This window comes from Mchenga conophoros, linkage group LG13 (genome assembly GCF_057382185.1).
Source record: "Mchenga conophoros isolate Kocher_MC1m ecotype Shallow Benthic linkage group LG13, M_conophoros_male_GT1.1, whole genome shotgun sequence".
NCBI classification, from domain to species: Eukaryota; Metazoa; Chordata; class Actinopteri; order Cichliformes; family Cichlidae; genus Mchenga; species Mchenga conophoros.
In genome coordinates, this window is record NC_140538.1 from 25,325,882 (window position 1) to 25,348,265 (window position 22,384).

The 22,384-nt window shown below is 43.3% G+C and overlaps 1 protein-coding gene across 2 annotated transcripts; it reads left to right on the forward strand.

Annotated features, from left to right (window-relative positions):
- Nucleotides 1–490: 490 nt before the first annotated feature.
- smoc2 (SPARC related modular calcium binding 2) lies at nucleotides 491–22,129 on the forward strand. Of its 2 annotated transcripts, none has more exons than XM_085297427.1 (13): nucleotides 491–1,006; nucleotides 6,547–6,709; nucleotides 8,608–8,714; nucleotides 8,918–9,017; nucleotides 10,340–10,384; nucleotides 12,558–12,638; nucleotides 13,379–13,453; nucleotides 14,991–15,177; nucleotides 16,205–16,287; nucleotides 20,077–20,176; nucleotides 20,417–20,664; nucleotides 21,364–21,398; nucleotides 21,545–22,129. In XM_085297427.1, the coding sequence occupies exons 1-13, from the start codon at nucleotides 932–934 to the stop codon at nucleotides 21,566–21,568; spliced, it is 1,323 nt and encodes a 440-aa protein (XP_085153553.1). In that variant the 5' UTR covers nucleotides 491–931; the 3' UTR covers nucleotides 21,569–22,129. The 2 variants fall into 2 exon arrangements, with proteins under 2 accessions (XP_085153553.1, XP_085153554.1); XM_085297428.1 differs by having other exon boundaries at nucleotides 495–1,006; nucleotides 12,591–12,638; nucleotides 21,545–22,127.
- The last annotated feature ends 255 nt before the right edge of the window (nucleotides 22,130–22,384 follow it).

Sequence of the window (22,384 nt, forward strand, 5' to 3'; positions counted from 1 at the left end):
AGAACTGACTGTGTAGAATTTCGAAATCCCCGACAGCTATTTGACCATATGAAGTGTATCGAGCAGGCTGTGAAGACTATCATCTACCGTTAGGTGGCGTTATAGTCGTAATGGGACGCTCTGAAACGTTGCACTAGTGGCCGTGGACTCGGCGAATGGAGAGTTATTGGGAAGAAACTGCAAACTGATTCGTGCTCATACAGCATATAGTTACAAAGCTGAGAATGGTTTAATGGTTTGCCTAAATATCTGTTATTCTAGGCGCCCCTTGTTTTTTTAATCTGTATTGTGTGAAACTCAGGGGCTTGTCTAACTTTGTTTTGAGAATTGTATATAGCCGTATAATCAAAAAATTGAATGTGATTGCGTATGCGTCCACCAGAACGAAAATGTATTTGCTGATCCACCTAGCAGACACTTTCTGACCCCTTCCTGTGTTTTCTCTTCACTGGGGTTGAGCATCCTCACACCACTTTCTTGCGTGAAAGAAAAGAATACCTGACGTGTTTGACTACCAGCAGCTGACGGCGTAAGCTTACGCCTACCTGACTGACTAGGGGACCCGCCTGCATCCGATAAGGGATCTAGTCCACAGAATCAAGTGTAGCAGAAAAGGGGGTGTGGAGAAACGAAGTTGAGTTAAAGAGAGGGAGAAAGAGACACCGTGGGAGGGGAAAAGGTCAGGGACACGGGGGGGTTTATCGGACTGCCAGAAATAAGGAGCGTGTCTACACAAACGGGCTGGCAGACGAAACCAAGGAAACGACGTGAAATACACCACCGACCCCCAGTGACTTCTTCGAAAGGACTGGTGCGGATTTTAAACAATTTTTGACTTCTCCCATAGACAGTTTTGCGCCTAGGTGAACTCCTGCCAACACGATTTTGGACCGTGCGTAATTTGGAGAGTATATTACCACGCTGCGTCAGGATGCGCATCTGTCCACTGCTGGTCTTCCTCTGTCTACAGTGCGCTGGAGGCGTTCAGAAGTTCTCCGCTCTCAAGGTATGAGGAGGCACTTAACTCCCGGAATGAATGTCATTCAATTTCATGAGTAAAAGTTGTTTTAAAGGGAAAGGATGTGCTTGTGCTTTCTATGAATAAAATTCCAAAATTCACAATCTGGAAAATATTTTTTAATATAAAAGAAATAGTTCCTACACACCCTTTTCTTAAAAGTCAAGCTTCTTGTGATCTATTTAGTCTAAGAATCTGAAATAATAAAATAGTCAATACCTATAATGACGCATTTGAAGTCAATTACTACTACACTGTGCCACATTCTTACACCGAAGTCTGAGTCTGAGGTTATCTTGCTCTAAAAGAAGTGGGCTGTATTAGTCGGATGTTTTATATGAGGCAGAAATCCATTTTAGAGCTCAAGAGAGCATCAACTAGAGCTGTGCACTGAGAAAATGGCTCTGTGTTTTTTGTCAGTCATGTAAACTGAGCGCCACAGCTTACAGAGTGTTGGCACAGCAAAGGCTACAGGTTTGTAAGCAGTTGGTGGGTGTGCAGCAGATCCTTTGCAGGTTTGGTTTTGCTGCTGTAACCTGCCTGCCAGCTTCTCGGCTCTGCTGCCTTTCTGTCTGGTTTGCTCCTGTTGTTCTAGTTGCTCTTCAGAGGCTGAGCTGCCGGGATCTTCTGCATTAAAGCACATGGCATTGTTTACAGCAGCATCCTCTCCATCTTACATTAAACTCTGACAGAAAGTGCATCTTCTGGGGAATTTCATGGCCATGATCAAGTGCAGGTACAGTGCTAAAGGACACTTAATAGAGAGTGGAATGTGCATTGTCAGAGGCTCCCCCTTTTGATTTAGAGGCTGATGTGACAGCCACCTCTCCCAGCACCAGTATTTATGGTTCTGGAGAAGATGCCTCGGTATCCAATTGGAAACAAATGGCCATGAGTTGTTAACCTTCAGGTGAAGGGTCGGAGATCCTTTCTGCCTGACGGCACTACAGAGTTGTGGAATGTGGGAGGAAGTGTTGTACTGAGCAGATGCTTCACTGAGTTGATACACACAAACACACACACAGACCAAGGCTACAGATAATTAGTGTGAGGAGCGTTTCTCTATTTGTGCCATGGTTGATACCATTTACTGTCATTTAATAGAAAGGTTACACAGGTGTAGCTGTGTTTGTGGTTGTTTGGATATGACACATTATCTGCTGTGCTCTGGAGACGAGTGTAAGAACGAGAAACTTCTCTACTTTGTTGCGTGCCTCAGTTTAATTTTGTTTCATATTGTGTGCCGTACCTCCCAACACGGGCTAATCAGACTGTCTTTAGTGGAATAACACATGAAACTTTCTTATACAAAGAAGGTTGCAAGTGATTAATGGCTTATTGTCTAACATATACAGGAGAGACCATTACTAGTTAAAAGAAAATGTCTTCATGTTATATTTTGTCCATATTTGAGGTCAGACAGGCAGTTAAATATATGAGATATTTGCCCAGGGTTATTCATGAGACCAATTTTTTCCATTGTTTATGGAAATATGAAATAGTGTGTGAGAAGATGAGGGCACACAGAATAGTGGCTGCCTCATTTTCAAATCTTTATGTAGAAATCTTGATCTAACATGGGCCCTGTTGCCCCCCAAGTGCTTTCCTAAAATTTTCCACCTGCTCAAAGAGGCGGGTTTCTTTATCACATGACTATCACTGGCCTTTTGCGACACCTCCTTTTCTTTTTAACATCTTTCAAAGCAATTAAATGCCTTTTTCCTTTGATTGAGTTAGTAGGCTGGTTAAAGGCTGACACTTTCTTCCCTTTCCACCATGCTGGAAACTAATGATTCCCTTTGCATCCTAGCATCCACACAGGAAACTCCCGGCAAGGGCATTTAACACGTTTGCCACAGCTCTCAGCTGGGGCCCCCATTGACCCTGTGAGGCTGTGGTGTGAGGGGCCTCTCAAGGCGCTGGAAGCAGGGGCCTCCCAGCCCAGAAGGCTCTTATCAGCCTACAATGCGCTCTCTGCTGGAGGTTCGCCTCCTCCATACCCCATTCAATCCCACAATGCCGTCGAGCCAGGGGGAGGTAATAGGATTTGATTTGTATGCTGGTTGATCTTAGAAAAAAAAAATTTCCCTTACACTCCACCCGCCTCGCCCTCTCTTGCCTGTCTCTTGTTCTTTTGCCAACCTCCTGTATTATTAGAGCAGATGCAAAAAGCATCTTCCAAGAGAGATCCCACAAAGAACAAAAGGAAAAAATCATGAGAGAGGCCAAATAAAGAGAAAGGCAAACAGAGAAAGTGAGCGCCAGATGTCTGCAAGTAGACGGGAGTGGGATTTGAGCAATAAATTGATTTGAGTCAAAATGCGTGTTCAGACTTGCACGAGTCTCCTTTTATGATAATTCAGGGTGGAAGTCTGTGCCGCATGTAGCTGAAGCAGAGGCCATCCATCACTCTCCACCATGTTCCTGTGCAGGATGATGGTGTCGACTCAGAGAGGCTGGAATGAGACATCAGGGGAGTGTCGGGGCTCTGCCTCAGCCTCACCCATCCATCACCACAGGCAAAAAACACACAGAGATCTGTAGCAGAGAGCTAACTACAATTAGGTGGACACAGGAGGAAGAAGCCCTCAAAGCACCATTAGTCTCCAAAGTTTCTTCCTCTCCCTCACTTTCACATCTTATTTTTTTGTACTTCCTTCAGTGTGGCCAACTTTGAAACGACTTAGAAATAAATACTCGGATGTCTGAAACTGAGTCTGGGTGGTTGATTTCATGGGTGGCTGATTTCATGATTTCAACTGTGTTTTTCCATGCTGCGTTCTTGGAGCTTCACTGTAAACTTGCTGGAGCTTGGCACTATGCTGTGTGTGCTGGAGAGCAGACTTCTAGCAGGATGCTGAGCCGCTGAATGACTCTGTTTGCGATGTCAGTCTGCTGGCTGGCAGGGGCTAATGCTGGTGTAGTGGCAGTACATTGGCTGTGGCAAGTGCTGGACAGTCACCACCAAGTGGGGTTGGATGCTCTAAGACACCATCAGTGTAGTAATTGGCTTCAGAACTGTCTGAATGTGAAGGGGGAGCTATGAGAGACTTTCTGTGTTGAATACGTATGCCCTCCTTACCTGTGTGTGAAGCTAGTAGCACTGGAGAGAAGAGGAACAGAAGGAAGGGAGGATTGTACTAATGGGACTCTGTCAGTTAAATGCAATGATGCAAATAATTCAAACAGCTGAGAGATGCAATGAGGGAGTGGGGGCAGGACATGTAAGATCTTGTGTTTATCAAGAGCGAGCCAAATACATAAGCAACCAAAAATAGAACATCTTAAGTGTTTAGTTGAAGACAAAAAGTGCAGATGTTTGTTTCAAATTCAATCTTGATTTCACTAATATTTTATGAACAGGAATCTTCTGCACAGATCAATTAAATTCAGTTTCATTCATATAGCACCAAATTATAACCACCATCACCTCATGGTGGAGAGAAAACTCCAACAATCACACCAACTCTCCATTAGCAAGCACTTGGCAACATTGGGAAGGAAAAAGTCCTTTTCAGCAAGAAGAAATCTGCGGCAGAACCAGGCAGCCATCTGCCACAACTGGTTGGGGATAAGGGGAGGAAGACAAGACAAAAGACACGCTGTGGAAGAGTGCCAGAGATTGAGAATAACTGATGATTAAATGCAAAGTGGTGTATAAACAGAGTTAGAAGATGTGAGAGAGGAGGAAATGTTCAATGCATCATTGGAAGCCCCCAGGAGTCTAGCCCTAGAGCAGCATAACTAAGAAAGGGTTCAGGGTCACCAGATCCAGCCGTAACTATAGGATTTATCAAAAAGAAAAGTTTTAAGCTTGATCTTAAAAGTAGAAAGGGATCCAAAGTGGGAGCTTATTTGACAGAAGAGGGGCCTGAACGCTGAAGGTTCTGCCTCCCATTCTACTTTTAAATATCTTAAGAACATCAGAGCTTGGAGTCACAGCAAAGTGTTCTATATTGATCAGGTATCAATTAGAGAGAGCAAACATATAATGGATAATTTCCCCAGTTCTGCCTTAAAAGGATAACTGTTTGATGATTTGTGACATGTTATTACAGACAGTAAGAGTAAGACCTCTTGTTTATTTCAGAACAACAGACTATAAATGAATGTAGCCCCAGAAATCATCTCCATCTACATTGTGACACTGTATAAAGCTTCTTGTCTTCCTCGTGACAGTTTTATACTTACCCTTCGAAAATCTTTGATTCATTCCAACACATTCATCTTCCCCCTCACAGCTCCTTCTTCTAGTGTGTTTGAACGGGCCTACCATCTCTGATCTACCCATTGGGAGATTTATGAGCATGGTTGACAGAGTGTATCTGTGTTACCCCCCCACCCCCCCCCACCCCTCCCTCCCACTGGCCCAGGGCAACTTTACCTTACCTGTTAACCCTCTTCCAGGTGCATGCAGCCCTGCAGCTCTGCCTGTCAGAATGCGGGGGGGTGGGGAGGGGGAGTTGCCCCTCCTCCTCCTCAGTATATTTGTAAGATGTCAGACACAACAAATTTTGTCTTTGGCATTACCACAGCCTTTTTAGCAAACGGTTTTTGCCACAGATTGATAAGTGGGAGTGGATGAAAGTTCCCACTTGTCTGTCTATCTGTCTGCCGTATAATAGATGACATGCAGAGATTTTTGGGGTGTTTGTGAATCTAGGAAAATTAGAACAAAACAACAGTGTCTCATATGTGCAATTATTTCTATTAAAAGAGGAGACAAAAGTTCACCGAGGTATTTCTCTGTGGATAAGACTGACTGAAAGTGCACCTGCATCTGCATGAGTATCAAGTTTGTTTGTTTTTTGGGGTTTTTTCAGTCTGCCCAAAGTGAATGAATCATGTAAACTTTATGAAGCCGCTCACACTGTAGCAGCACAAACCCCGCTGACATCTAGTTTATTCAGGTACCCATTCGCTGTCTTTTAATTCATTGTAGCCGTCACAGCTTGTTGCCACCCCCCACCTTTTCCACCACCACGGCCCCATTGTGTGGCCTGGCGAGGGAGTTTCATACCGTGGTGGCAGATACAATGGTGGCATTGACACAGGTGATCCGATGCGTTGAGCCTGGATTCTCCTGTCCTTGTTCCTCTTTTCATGGCTGAGTAAAACATCCTTAGCAGTGATTCCAGGTGAATACCTGTGCAGGTGTTGGCACAGACAAAGAAAAGAGGAAGTGTTAGTCAAGTCCTCTTTAGCCCTTTAGACAAAGACAAAGCACAGCTGCACCTTTGCAGATTTGCAGCAACACTGCCCCATCTTTGTGTCTGTCTTGTACAGATTATCAGTGTCTTCTTGCACTTGATTTTTAATAATAGGCTTTTTTTTTTCTGTTGTAGCTTGTTTTCACAAAAATACATTTTGCTCCACCAGCACCAGCTCCCAGCCTTCCTAAATTCCTCAAAACTCCTACCTGTTGGTGTGCAGATTAAAATGTTTTGGTGCAGAGTACACTTATTCCCAGAAATGGCTCATTTAGCAACTGATTTCTCTGCTTATCTCCTCCCTTCTCACTTGTGCAGTTCCTGCGGGTGGATCAGGATAAGGATTGCAACATGGAATGCAGCGGAGCTCCTCGCAAGCCCCTGTGCGCCTCCGATGGCAGGACCTTCACATCGCGCTGCGAGTACCTCCGAGCCAAGTGCCGCGACTCCCAGCTGGAGGTCAGCCGAGGGCCATGCAAAGGTCAGGTCATGAGTCACGCTTCATCGCCGCCTGATGCTCTCAAATGCACAGAGGGGGGTCACAGTAGAAACTTGTGGGTTAAATTCATTTCAGCATAATTGATTCTTTGAGTGGTGGGAGGACAAGTGGGTTTGACACTGTAGAAGTGGGGGCTTACTGCTGCCTGCGTGGTTTTATAATTTCACACCATTTGTGTGATGAGAGACGCATCATTAATTTGACAAATCATGAATTATTTTGATTACATGAGTGATTTCCTCATTTATGGAAATTGCAGAAATATCTTGATAAATCGTGACAAAGATTTCATCATCCTGGATGTAAAGCTTTATATATATGATAAGTTGAAGAGAGGGAAAGGGAAGGAGAGCCTGTGAGGTCAGGAAGCTCACACACTCTCTCATTGTTAGTCGTTGAAGGAAGGAAGAAGAACCCATACACCCCAGTTCTTCAGCCCCGAACCCTTTCACCCCTGCCCCACAGGCTCACTCTATACTGCTAGTTCATCGCTCTGTAGACTGGGGACAATGACCCATTCTTACCGCATTACATTAGACCTCTAATACAGGGAATGTGAGCAAAAAAGTTTGCTTAAAAAGAGGTGTCATATGATGGAAAAGCATTCCACAATTTTATGCCCGTGCTGGGTTTCCATGGCAACGTCTCTAAGCAGACATCTGGATGTGGCGGACAGTGCCGGGACGCAGAATAGAGGATTCCAGCCAGGAAGCTGAAAGGCACGAGGGTCCATGAAAGTCGTATTGTATGCGTCAATAACATCGGGTCTATAAGAGTTTGGACCCCCCTACTGCTTCTGGATAGGGGGGCGGGGGGCGGAGTATAGACACAGCAACAGCACCCGAAATAAACCGGAGGTCTCGCCTTGCCTAAAAGCACAGAGATGGGATTGTGCAGATGGTGAGAGTGGCACCACATTTGTTTTCTATCACTGTGCTAGGATGATTCAAGTGTCCTGTCATTTTTTCCAGTCAGCTTTTTGGTCAGAGCCCCCTGGAGAAGGATGATGGTTTTGGGGTTTTCCACTGCAGCTAACTTTAGAGCTCCTCAATTCACTATTTTCCTCCCTCCAGAGCATCCAGCATCTTGCCTGCTCTCCTCACCAGTCAGCAAAACGCACACACACAAAGGGTGCACACTAGAGTAAGAGAAAGCAGTGCACATCCCACCTCACATGGCTAATCTACCTAGAAGCCATGCTGGCAACAAGACTGCCATCAAACTGGTGAATGTTTTTAAACTTGGCATTAATTATTGTTTCAGTGCGATTTGAAGCCCATCCAGCACTTTGCAGTAGCTACTGCATTACACTGAGTTACCATCATACTCATTTGTACAGCTGCTGCTGCTGGCCAGGTGAGATAAAGCAGCTTTGGAAGACTGGTTTGAGGGATGTGCAAAAACTGGAGGCACACTTGGATGAAAAGTTGCTGAGTTTGAGAGGACAACCTTGGCTGAACCTCTCAGACGGTCGAGGTTTTTAGAGGAGAGTGAGGCAGACTCAGACATTAAGGAAGGGTCAGGTTTTCCCCGTGCATCAGCCCTTTTCTTGGGTGACTGGAATGTTCTTACAAGAGCAGCATGAGCTGTCTCGCTCAGTAATGGCTTTACCACCAGGCGGTGTGCAGGCTTGCCTGACTTGTCCTAATAAGAGTGGGGGTGTTGGTTCTATTCCCAGCCACACAAGTATCTGCTGCTTCCGAAATGTCTTGAATTGTTTCCCCCTCCGTCGCTGCTCTCTCCCTGCATGTTTCTTCTATTCTTCATCGTCTGTAAAATTCGACATCTTCTTCTGACTTTTTAAGTATGTTGCTTACATAGTTGTGGACCATAAGAAAATAGCGTGTCTAGTGATTTTGCTGATTTGTGATGCTCCTCAGATACATCCAGATGTGTAGCAGAGAAGAAGTACACAGAGCAGCAGGCCAAGAAGCTCTTCCCACAGGTCTTTGTGCCTGTTTGCAACCCTGATGGCACGTACAGCGAGGTAACGAACAACACTCTATGAATTATATTAACTTTACTGCACAAGCCAAAGCTAACAACCATACCAACAGTCAACATTTTTCTAAAAATTCTCATTTGTTCCGCACAAATAAAACTCTTCTTTCATTTCATTTGATTCTAACATGATGGGTTTCCAAATGCAGCTTGTACTGACTCTGTGTGTGTATGCTGTTTTGATTGCAGGTTCAGTGCCATAGCTACACTGGATACTGCTGGTGTGTTACCCCCAATGGCCGGCCAATCAGTGGCTCAGCAGTGGCCAATAAGAAACCTCGATGCCAAGGTCAGTAAAACCCAAGTCTTTTCAGATTTGCAGTTCTCAGCTCTTGCCATCTAATTTTGTAATATGCTTGACGTATGACACTTGGTTTCAGTAATTCAGTGTAGCAATGATGATAAATCAAAGTCAGCACAGCATAAAATGGCATTTTATGTTTGTGTGGGGGTGTAGCATTCAGTCCTGTGGGAAAGCGGTCAGCGAGTGGACTGACGGCCAGAGGGTTCGAGGGCCATACGAGGACTGAGTGTTGCTCAAGGCATGGGGCGTTAGTAAAAATAAGCCTGGCAGAAAATCTGTGCTGCAGAATTGAGAAACGAAGTTCAGCTGCGAGGAATGTAAATGTCACTGGAGGGTAGCATCTGCCAAACACTATGAACACTGCTGTTAGCTCTTTACAGATGTTGGATGTGGTTTATCCTCTTGAGATTCATCACAGGATGTAAAACTTGTACCCACCATTGTACTCTATACTCTTTGGTTAACTTACCTTCACTGTCTACACACAGACTATACATTGGTCTATTTTCATTTATAAATCAATAACTGAATTGCCACCATTGTATCTAACTTCCTGTATGTCACCTAAACAGAGTAATTACAGCCTCCGCTCACAAGCCTTTATTACATTCACTGTTCCCTCACCACATACAGAACTTGGGGAAAAAGCATTTTCTTACAATGCTCCTTATACTTGGAGCAAATTGCAACAGGATTTGAAGCTGTGCAGTTTAACTGAACTCAAGGAATTTAAACAAATTCTAAGGACAAAGGAGAAAAGATTACTGGATGGCCGTTCCTGTTCATGATGTGTTATTGTTACTGTCTTTTTAGTTTTAGTTGTATTTTTCCAGTTAGCTGATTATATGACGTGTATGTTTTAACATATTTAAAACAGGTCAGTCTTGAAGATGACGCACTGTCTCTCCCATTGTATAAGTAAAGGTGAAATTTAAAAATATCAAATCCCTTTGCATCTAAGGGGCTGCCTTGTAGTTTGTTGCTGTCTCAATAGTAAGAAGCCTGCAGAAGTAATATTTGCTGCAGCAGTGTTTCTGCTGCATTTGGCAGGGTTAGGGTTAGGGTATGGGGGTAAGCTGATATGAAGCCTAAATATTTCATAAAACACATTCCAGCTGACTTGCAGCGTGTTACTTTTAAATTAGGTGGCTTTAATAAAAGTGGGTAGGGGGTTAAGAGTTACCGTGTGTCAGCCTATTTTATTCTTAAAGCGTGCCAAAGATTTCCAATCTGTTGTCTCTGTCAAAAAGGAAAAATCAGCAGCACGGTTGTGAATGTTTAGTTAATTTGAGCCTTTTGCTTTTCAGGATCAAAGCAGGAGAAGACAACCACAAGAGAGCCTGGTAAATCAGGTGAGAATTCAAGAAAAGTTCCCCCTCATAGGCACGCTGGCTCCTTGGCGATGCATGTTTGCTTTTGTGTTTGTTCGTGTGCATGTATGTACCTATCAACGCTGGCACTGAGAATGTGTGTGTGTGTTCCTTTGTATCTGTCTATTTGTCTTCATCTTTGTCAGAGATGTTCAAGACAGGTCGCCTGTTTAGGCTTGCCTCACTAATATTTTGTCAATTCATGAACGTTCGAGCTGCCTGAAGGCTGATATAAAAGCAGTCTTGAGTTAAGAGTGTGTGATAAACTTTGCACACCACTGGCAGCTTTGGTGCCTATAACTTGCTTGTTGTCTTTACCAGGCAAGCAGCAGGAGCAAGACCGGAGGACCGCTGACTTATCTTAAGTTCTCCTTCACTAACCTCTCTCCATTTTGGTTCCTTTTTCAGCCACAGTGTCAGAAGATACAGCGAAATGTTCACACTCAAGTCTACTTTTTCTGTGTCTCTCATCAAGCATCTTCCCTCTTCCAGATATACAACCACTAAGCTTCCCTGTGACTGCGCTCCAAAATTTGTATAGCTTTCTCATCTCTTAAGAGACAATTTGTTTAACTGCTGTGATTTGACTCACAAAGAGTCCAATTTGGGTTCATTCAGATTGACTCATTATGTGATTGTATGTGACAGTGCATGGTTGCATGAGAGAGAGAGAGAAAGTGTGTGCACATCCACTTGTGTTTGTCAGATGGGTTATTCCTGTCAGTGTGACATTCATGTCTGTGCCTCTCTCTCGCTCTGTCTCTCTCTTTCTCTCTGTGTAAACAGTCTTGGGTATAGCGTCTGTCTGAACCCAGCCAAGTCATTACGCATAGATCAAGTGGGAATGCAAAATTTGAGAGAGGAGGTGGGATTGTGGGAGAAGGAAAGAGGGAGGAAAAGAGGTGGAGGGGTTGGTTGTGGTTCAATCTGAACTGGTTGGATAAACAGGGTGGTGAAAAGCAGAATAAACTGTAGGTTTGTGGTGTGCCAGCGCTCAAAATAGCAGTGATTGCATCAATATTTTGATTCAGCAAAAGCCCATCAGTAAAAAAAAATAAAGAAAAAAGAAGCCATTTCACAGCTGCCTTTGCAGCATTTCTTAAAGTAGGAAGAGATGTGCACTTAGCATTTTGCAATAAAGCCATTTCTGTTACTTGACTTAACAAATTCACATGCTGGAATCATATGCAGCTGACGACTGACAAACAGCAGTAAAACTAATGCCATATGACCACAAATAGCACGGGGGTTTCCTGGCACATGCTTAAAGAGGTGTTACAGTCATGTAAAAGGCCACAAAGTAAAGATAGGCCATTAGTGGTTTATCATAAATCCAAATCATAAATGCACTTTTTGAAATGGCATTTCCATCCTTGAAGTGAGCAGAGTAATAACACGTCTGCCTCAGTTATTTACACTGCACACAGACTCTACGTATTTTTATCCACCTTACGTGTTTGAGGAGATGAATGGCTGCCATAACTGTATTTGACTTTGCCATGGAAAGTCATTGTTAAAGAAAATGTATTTGAGCCTAATCCCTGTTTGTGGAGCCAACCATTAGAGATTCTCTGACTCATACATTAATGGGGCTTTACTTCAAGCAGGAGGAGTGACCAGTTCTGAGGTTAACCACACCTACAGCCATGGTTTCACCCGAAGCGCTCCAAAACCTCCATCGCTGTCTCTCACCACAAATCAAACAAACGGAGACCAAACAAACATACTCAGTTCTCCCGCTGTTAATTGGTTCATCTGAAACTTGGCTACTGCATTTTAACCCTCTTCTGCGCCGCCGCCACCTCCGCACAGCTTTCCTAATCCAAGTGCAGGAAATGAAAGATTGAAGAAGAACATCAGGGACAATCAGTCCTAATTCTCTCTTAATTTACTATAATTGATCAAAATCTGTCCTCTGTAGCACTGTGATCTCCCTCCGTTGCATGACGTGATACCATTGGAATATGTGACCACTACATTCCTAGCTTTCCTTTTCTCATATTGCAAGTCACATCTTTCAGTTTTCAGCACACGTGCAGCCTCTCTTGGTCATTTTTCATCCCTCTAACTCTGCTTCCATCCTTCTTGACCGGGCAATGTGCAAATCTCACATAGTTCAAGTGTTCTCTAATCTAGCGTACTCTCGTAATTGTAGTCTCCTTGCAAATATTCTCCATTCTAAATGCAGATGACACCGACCTAGTGATCGATCCTCAGCCTCCCGAACACGAAGAAGGTGAGCTGTTATTCATCAGACTGTGAGTAAAAAATGTTTGGTCCTGTGCCTGTGTTTACTGACATACCGCTGACTGACTCAAAAGAAAAAAACCCTTAAATGGGCAGAAGAGCCTGCCCGAGTCAGTTACAGCACCATGCTCCAAAAAGGTCACTGTGGAAAACGTTATAGTAAAACACTGTTTTGTAATGATGAGATATGATGAAAATTTTTTTCTTGTGTATTGTATACAGCAAGTGAAGCATATTTCATTCTAAAGCATAGTCCAACAGTAGCATAAGAAAATGAGTCATTAAATTAGTATTATCGAAATCTGCCAGAAATATTGAACTTGTCAGTTAAATAACCAGCAGCTATGCAGTAGCAGGAGGATGTGGTACTTATATATGTAGAAAAGTTGCTTCCCACGTTTTACTTCAAAGATAAAGAATGGAAAGCTGCTGCATTTGAGCACTTTTATAACTAGTTTATATATTTTTTGAGCAAAGTAGCGTTTTACGGCGTCACGCTAATGCGATCATTTGATAAATAATAGATTCTAGCCTACCCACCCATCTTTTGATGCTATAACTCTGGTCACAGCTTTCATATGCAATTTATTATCCGCATCCACTGCAGCAGTTTGAGATATGATAACCTTCATGTGCATTTTACAGGCTGTGAGTTTTGGTTTGCTTCAGATGATTTACGAGCATGTGTTTGACTGAAGCTAATGAAGCTGCCTTGGTGATTTCTTTCAGATAGCAATTCCCAGTACCCCACTCTGTGGACGGAGCAGGTTCGCAGCCGACAGAACAATAGAACCAGAGCACCATGTGAGTTTTCAAAGGCCGCTTTTTACTTAATGATGGCGAGCGGGTGTTTGCAAACCTCAACTGAAAGCCCGCTGTGTTTTTCCAGCTTGTGTGAGCAATCGTGGTTTGAGGCTGTTCCTGTCTTTTAAGGACAGATGGCGGGTTGTGAAACCAATACATCTTGGTGTTGGAGTGCGTCAGGCTTTGAGGATCTGCTTCTCTGTGGTTCTTCTCATTGCAGCGTTCCTGTAAATATCCTCACATGGCACGGGCAGATGATTTTCTGTCAGTCGGCTTGGTCAATCCTGCTCTCTTTTTACAAACACGCGCGTTAAGCTCAGTTGTCTCGGAAATGTGCAGCTTTTCGTAACAAACAATAGTATTTTAGGCTGGCCTAGAGACGAGAAACTTCTGTGCATGTGTGCATTTCTGTGTGAATCCCATTATCATAATTTACAACCAATAAAAAGCTTGAGAAATGCAGCATTGATGGTTTTGATTACCACATGCTCTTTGGGGTATTGGGGTGAAAAAAAACCCCACCCGCTCCAACAAAGAGAGCCCATACGGAACAACTGGAGCGAAGAAAGTTGGTTGAGAAAGTGGGGAGGCATTTCATTTGGTCTCTTTTGTGTGGGTAAAGATCTCTAATGAAAATAAACAAAGAAAAGGGATATCCATAATCCTGCAGAAGCCTGCGAGCCTTGAGGCAAGCACCGAAAAGAGGAAGAGATAAAAATCCCTCATGGCCAGAAGAGCTCTCCTTCCATTCCTCTGTTTAATGCGGCTGCTGTGCAGGAAAAAAAAGTCTGATTAGATCCTGGTGAGGCTCAGTAAAATCCCATCAAGCCACTTCATTTTCTGTATGTATGGATAAAAGACAGGAACGTGCACTTTTTCAGGGGAATTCTGAACATATAAACATATAGGTCTGTGGTACTTTACAGTATCCTGCAGCTATGTGTCGGTCTGTGTGGGTGTTTGACAGCATAGCCCCAACTGACCACTGTGCTGCCTTTGTCCTGTCTGTTTCTCTCGCTGTCACACACATCCACAAAGGGCAGTTGAGTGTCCAAATATTTACTTAACTTGGGGCACGGGGAGCCCGTGCTTAGTCATTAGCCCGTTAATGTCCGTAAACAGTGCCATGGGGGGCTGATATAGCAGTCTACACACCCTGTCTCCGAGCGCTCGTCCTCCACCCCTTTGTCTTCTTCCTCCTCCTCCTCGGGGATTTGCAGCAATGGTTAGAATGGAATGAGAGAGCAGCTGCATGCGTTTTGCTTTTATACAGAAATTAATTCAACCATAATGCACGTTGTATAATTCCAAATGTGGTTGCCAGATCTGGTTAGGACTAAGTCCAAATTTAAACTTCAAACATACCCTCTTGTTCATATCAAATGTGCCTCTCTGGAGTGAGTGTTTGCCAAGTCACACAACCCAGACCATCAAAACAAAAGCTCAGGTTATAGACCACATGCATGTGTGCTTACGTTCTTGTGACCAATACGCTAATACCTTTGCTGATTCCTATATAACCTCTGATCTTTCCCAGCCTCGTCATGTGACCAGGAGAAGCTTTCTGCCCAAGAAGAGGCAAGGCAGCACAAGAACGACGCTGTATTTGTACCAGACTGTGCCCAAGGAGGACTTTACAAGCCTGTCCAATGCCACCCCTCTACTGGCTACTGCTGGTGTGTGCTTGTGGATACTGGACGGCCCATACCTGGGACCTCTACAAGGTGGGCAAAATATCACCTACAAAAAAAACAACGTGGTATACAGATATTTGCACCTTTATGTGTGGTACTTAATTACCCTGTGCAAATATCCTTGGCATTTATTGCCTTGTTCTGTGTGGGAAACAAACTAAAAAGTTGCTACACAAAGCAGGTAAGTGATCATTAGCCAAGCTTAACAGAGCAGAGAGGTCACAAGAAAGAGAATCTGCTCAACTAGATGACCTTGCATTTTGCCCTTTGGCAAGCATCTTCTGCATTAAATGTTCTAAAACTAGATTTGGAATTATCTTACAACAGGTCTTAATATCTGCAGGCTCTCAACCCTGCAAACTTTGAAAATACTGAAAAGAAGCTCTTAGAAAAAAAATAAATTTCAGAGATTAAAAACAGGTTTTCTATCAGGGATTTGTAAAACTGCATAAATGTCAGACTTGTGAGATTGCACGTCTAAGAACACACATGGACATCTCCATTGCTGATGGCGCAGAGTGTCTCGGTGGTCTGGTGAGTGGCAGGTCATAGGTCAGTGAGCCTGGCAGACTGGAGAACTGGTACACTCTTATTGAGCAGCATGGCTGGGTATCAAATTAACAAGGCTCCAGGCAGAGTGCCAGACAGCACATTAGCACGCATATGGAAGCATGGATTTTCTTCATTGTCCCAGGCCAGCTTTTGGCCCACTTGCACAGCAGCAATCTGGGCTCTGCGACGGAGACTGTGAAAGCTTCCTTGTGTCCCACGCTCCCTGTCTCCCACACTTCTATCTCCCTTCCCATTTCTATCCTCATACCAGCTCCAAATCCTTCCCCTCTTATTAGATGTGTTTCACAGCCCCTGGATTTGCCACAAAACAGTTATTTCTATCCCTAAGATTTAACTGCAATGGGTAATTGGAAAGCATGGGAGTCCTCTCTGACTTTACAGTAAAGATAGTTTCACTGTTATTGACAGTCCCTTTCACCCATTTCCCTTGATTGAACAGATTTTGTATTTATTTATTTTTTACGTGGTGCATTTTCTGTCACAGGTATGAACAGCCAAAATGTGATGGCAATGCTAGGGCCCACCCAGCTAAACCTAAGGACCATTATAAAAGCAGACATCTCCAAGGTAAGTTTTTCAAAACTGGACTCGGTCTCTGTTTTTTCTTTGTGTCCAGACCACACGGGGATGTTCCTCTGCAGCCTTCCTCTAACTGCTGCCTCGTTTCCAAGGTTGTGATAACAGTGCAACTATGCGTGTGTGTAAAACCATCATTAGTGCTGTTGGTCAAGGAAACGCTTGTTAAAAAGTTGAGGATTGCCAGACCCTGCCCTTCGTTGGTCAATAAGCAGGGAGATAGGGACAGATTGGGGGAGAATTCATCTTCGAGTGACATGGAAGCTGGAGCATAGTGGGATGAAAGCAAAGAGGTGAAACAGCAGGGAGGTGAGTGATAATGGATAATTGGATGCCAGAGATAGGTGGTGATCATGGGATTGATAACAGTGTAGATAACTATATTGAGGGCAGAAGATCACTTTGGGGGTGGAGGTCATGTAGCGGACTTAGTTACAGGTGAAACTCTGCTGGTGCTGGGTGCATATAGTATGTGAATGTTACTTACAAACATATAGGGCTAAATATTAATTAAATTACTGCATATTTCATTATTTTTAGGCATATTTAGAAAACAAACTACTTGCCAATACATTACTGGGCCTAAGCACTGAGGGGTTTTTAAGATGTTTTTCAGAGTTAAATTAGCTAATGTGTTACATTATCCTATCATTCACTGTTTTTACACACAAGCACACACATGCGCACAAAAAAGTTGTTCATTCATGTTCCGTAGGCTAAAACATTTGGCTAATTTATTGCTATATGTAGACAAAGTTAAAACATGATTTGGTGCTGCCTCACTTTCTCTTCATGCTGGAAGTAGGACTTGAACTAACAACTTTCTGCTGGAGACGCTAAACAGAATCAGGTCTCGGTAACCTGCCAAAAGTATCTGACTTACATGTGTCACTTTGGAAGGAAAATGCAGCTGCAGGACTCTTTTCAAGGAGACTTCTGCCGTGGTTAGTAAAATTTGGAAAACTGTCTCATGTCCAGTTTTCCTAAAGCAAGGGAGATATTACATTAAAAATAAGTCAAGTTGTAGTTAAAGTTGTTGTATGCACGTGGATCTTAAAATGATCTTCTTGCCCTGTGATGAAACTCACATTCAAAACCACACTGAGATGACTAAACCATTTTTAAAGATGCGCCAGCTTTCATTCGGCTGCACTCGCTTTTTTTACTCATCACGTAACTGCACAACTTGTACCTCTCATTAAGCCAAAGATAGGTGAAGTAGAGATACAGCGTTCAACCGCTGCCTACAACCAAATCACAGTTTAAAGATGAATGGTGCTTGGCTAATTTGCAATTTTTTTTGGTGGTTTAGTAAACATGTTAATAGTCCAGCAGCATGTGAACAGAGCCACCACTGTTCCAGTCCTCTCCACAACTGTTTATGTAAGAGTGCGCCAGGCCAGAGCTGAGCTCTCTGCTCGCAGGTGCTGCGTTTAGCAGGAGAGCAGCACTCTGTCTCTGCTCAAGCATCAATGATTCTTGTACAGTTAATATAAAACAGAGGGACATAGACAGACATAAATGGTTGGTAGACCACCAAATGCTATTCATCTTTTGCTTTCCAGAAAGTATGCGGTGGCAATGGGGGTAAAAAAAGAAAAGAAGAAAAAGCAGCGACGCTATCCCGTGAGAAAGACCCTAAGACTGAAACATTATGTCTCTGCATGTGTTAAGTTGCACAGACCGAATTTTAAACCTGTCAAAAAAAATCTGCACCTGATCAGTCAGTATGCTCATGCAGTAAAAAAAAAAAGAAGAAGAAGAAGAAGAAAAAAACGTAGCATCTTGTTTTCTTTATGAGCAATTGCGTCAATGGCTGTAAACCGTGTTACTGTACGATCCAGGTATAATTATAAACGTTGCCTTCACATTGCTGCAACCCATTTGCTGTTGAAGAGCTGGTGTTGAGAGGTTTATGGGGCGAGACTTGAGAAAGGAGCAACTTGCCCAGGAAGAGCCAGGAAAGTAAAGCTGAGTATTTGGCTAACTCTATCCCCGCAGCAGGCTCATGGGACAGCACTGGGGCAGGCGCTGGGAGCTGCGGCCGCGAGTGCTGACAGGGCTCAGCCCCATGTGGCTCCGTACAAAAACACTGCTCCTTACTGACAGTAACGCACAGGCACACACATGTAAACACGCACTTACACGCCAACTTTTTACAGGCCGCAGATATATGGAGGCTTGTGAATGGTGGTGCAGCTCTTTGCGTTTCAAAAAGAAAAAACATTGAAATCATGAAGGCTTTCTCAACCTGATTCTGTCCTGCAGCTGTCAAACTTTGGTATTACATAATTATAATTATTATGGAATAAGACAGCAGCCGTGTACTGCTGCAGCCTTGAAATGGACGGAAAATGGCCAGACACAATTTCCCTCAAATGACAGCAGGCACATTCGTGTCCTTCCCTTCAGCTAAACAGTGTCCAGACATACAGAAGCCGATCTGTCCCACCCCCACAGTGAAAGCACTGCTGCTAAGAGGAAACGACTGAAACATTACATGATGGCTTCCCTCCCTGAATGAATTGCAGACGTGCTAAGATTCCTGCAGCATTACAGAGAGCGCCGGTGCTCTCCATGAAAAACACTGAGCCTCAAACAAGTCTCACTGCATCCCACGAACCTCTCTTCATTTAGAAGCCAGATAAAAAAAACACTTTGCCTTCTGAGGGTGCAATTATTTGACTGTCTAGACTAATTTACCACAAGAAGGTCCACAAGGCACCATTTTGGCTATTATCAGGTGGGTCAGATATTTTACTGGGCAAGAGCCAGGGAGGGCCTACTAAAAGTTAAGTACAAGTCTGTTTAACGTGTAAAGGAGACCGCGGAAGAGTTTGGATGTGACTTTTTAAAACCTTGGTCTCGGTACAAGCTGCTAAAGCCCTGAAAGGTGGAGCAGAGGCTGGATGTTTATGCCGATGCTGGTCGCCACCTGTTAGAGACGCAAAGCATGCTATTATCTCCAACACAGGAGAATCGGGCCCCGCAGGCCTGGGCCATAAAAAAAGCAGAAAACTATGGACAATTTCTTCTTCTCCAACGGCGCAGGGAAACAAGATTGTGAGAAAGGAGAAAAGAGCTGGAATCCCTCAGGTCTCTGTAGCCTTCAGCTCTAAAGGAATAACTTTGGTCTCCTCACCCTTAAAATGGGCTCACAGACAATTACTGTCATTAGGGTCATTCACCCAGTGTTGTTCTTCATTTTAATTTTTTCCCATCAGTCTGCATGCAATAATGCTTTACTGTTAGTTTTTACTGGGTGGATAATGACACATTTCACCCTATAGGTTCATGGTCTGATTATATTGCCATTCTCTGTCAGTCATTTATAGAGTAACCCCGCCACACGTTGAACATCGCGTTCTAAATTTTGTCTGTTGCTCTCTGCTTGGATATCTTTAAAGCAAACACCTCAGTAATTAGTAAAATCTTGTTAATAGTAACAGGTATGCCTATACCTGTGGAAAGAAAAAACACTGCACAATGATTGGCAGGTTTCCTCCACTCCTCCACAGGAGGGGAGCTCTGATTCTTTATTGGAGCAACTGCGAGTGTCCTGGGTTTCTTTTCTCTTTTTATGTGACGTCTACATTAAAACTACGCCGGCTGTTACATGACATCCCTCCCCAGACATTTATTGGGCCACCTATGATGAGAGCATTTAACATTATTGCAAAGCTTTTTTTGCAAGAGAATCTCTTTGTTTGCACACTCGCTTTCATACAAGGGCATAATTCCTGCTTTCACACATCGATGTATCTGTGGTTGATTTTCCAGGCTGTCCCGGGGCTAAGAAAACAGAGTTCCTGACAAGTGTTCTTGACGCGCTGTCGACAGACATGGTGCACGCTGTCACAGATCCAGCATCTGCGGGAAGGTATGACATTTCAAAGTGTGTATATTCATGCTATGGTTAGTTATGGATCAGTGGGTTCAATCATTCACCACAAACACATAAATGTATGCCACTCACCAATTTTGAGTGCACTGAAAAGTGGGAAAAGCTTTTTTTCCCCACTGAGAGTGAGCGACTGCATTTCACTGAGTTGTTTTTTAGTTGCTGCATAAAGAGAGATGTGATTACTTGCTGATAATCTGATTTGTACCTGACCTTTAGGGTGGCTGAGCCAGACCCCAGTCACACCCTGGAGGAGAGGGTTGTCCACTGGTATTTCAGTCAGCTGGACAAAAACTCCAGTGGGGACATTGGAAAGAAGGAGATCAAGCCTTTCAAACGCTTCCTGCGCAAGAAGTCCAAGCCAAAGAAGTGTGTTAAGAAGTTCGTGGAGTACTGCGACATCAGCAATGACAAAGCACTGTCTCTTCAGGAGCTCATGGGCTGCCTTGGGGTGACCAAGGAAGAAGGTTAGATGAATGTAAACTAATCACCCTAAATTTGTGCTACATAGTTTTTTAAACCTCTCCTCCAAACGTTATTGCCCAGTAATGGGGCAACGAGGCACCAGAAAGATTTTGGGTTCATCCATATGACAAAGTGATGCACAAAGGGCAGTTATAATCACATTTCAAAAACAAAAATCCAACAGCAACATGTGACCTACGCCAAGTGATGACATAAAGCGGGGTGGGCAACTCCAGGCCTCGAGGGCCTGCAGGTTTTAGATATGTCATTGATCCAACGCAGCTGATTCAAATGGCTAAATGACCTCTTCAACATGTCCTGAAGTTCTCCAGAGGCTTGGTAATGAACTAATCATGTGATTCAGGTGTGCTGACCCAGAGTGATATCTAAAACATGCAGGACACCGGCCCTCGAGGCCTGGAGTTGCCCACCCCTGAAAAGAGTAAGCTAAGTTGTCTAATTAGCACTTGAATGGCATAATATAATGTTTTACAGCACGCTGTACCAGAGTCAGCTGGAAAACAATAGTTTTTAACCAACTAAAAACATTTAAGTGATAATTAGCCAGCTAGCACCTAGCTACAGTACTTGCAAATAACAGAATCCACTAACAGCAGTGCTTAATTACACAGCACAATTATACTCTGCAAAAGTTTCTCCATAATACTTCAAATTCATGTCACGTTTCTTTTATCCTAAAGGGTCCATACCAGGAGAAGGCTTAACCAGTAAACTAGTAAGTACACTCTTCCTTCATTGCATATTTCCAGCCTAACTGAAATGTTATTGTCTCCGGTAGTGTTGACTGAAGCAGTCCTTAAAATGTGTATTTCTGAAAAAGGGGCACATTCAAATGAAGTAACTTCAATTTCCTCTTCCTAGAATCCCTCAAAGAAGCAAGGCTAAGCCCTACAACAGTGATTTCCCCTCTCATCTGGAGAATCCGCCCTCACCAATCGGCAAATGGAAACCATAGTATTTGCACTTTGTACTTTAAAAAAAAAAAATGTAAATTCACTTTGTAGAAATGAGGTATTTAAACAGACTGCTGAATCTGTGAATTATGTAGTTAGCTTTTTATGTCCTGACAAAACAAAAAATATTTAACACATACAATGTATGTGTCCTTTTGTGTCTAAAAAGTGTACTTTTGAAAGTTGTCTAAGTTTTCATGTTTGATGTTACATTTTTGTGCCCATTTCTCCCCAGTTTACTTTTCTTCTTGTATTAATGATATCGAGGTGTTTATACTGATCGTTTCCTACACAGCTACAATAACCTTACCATCTCTCACGTACTGACCTATTTCATCTTTTCCTGTACTTTGTAAAGCAGTTTGCAAGAATGTTTGGAAGATGCATCATAAACAACATTCTACATGTTCGCATATATTCATGATTACTAGAAATAAAGAACTCTTTTATATATTTTGCTCCTTGTGTCTGCTTAATGTGTCAAAGAGGAGGAATCAGGTCAGCGACTTTCTTTGGATCCAATTAGTCTTCTGTATTTTCCCTCGTTATATAAATCTTGTAATGTCTTTGCCATTTTGTCTTTTCTTGCTGTGTCTTTAATAAAACACCTTGTTGACACAGTGTTTAAGAGCCAAGTATTAGTCATACATAGCAGAGGTCGTGTATCATCCCATTTAAAGACAGTTTTCCAATTCCCCTAAGGCAACGTTGGAGAATTGAAAAAAATAGATGGTACTGTTTTACAGTT

What these genes read in the sequence shown, in the direction of transcription:
- smoc2 (XM_085297427.1), top strand. Translation starts at nt 932, where the DNA reads ATGCGCATCTGTCCACTGCTGGTCTTCCTCTGTCTACAGTGCGCTGGA. An exon ending in AGAAGTTCTCCGCTCTCAAG is followed by an intron (nt 1,007 to 6,546) that starts GTATGAGGAGGC and finishes TCACTTGTGCAG; the next exon opens with TTCCTGCGGGTGGATCAGGA. An exon ending in GCCTCCCGAACACGAAGAAG is followed by an intron (nt 12,639 to 13,378) that starts GTGAGCTGTTAT and finishes GATTTCTTTCAG; the next exon opens with ATAGCAATTCCCAGTACCCC.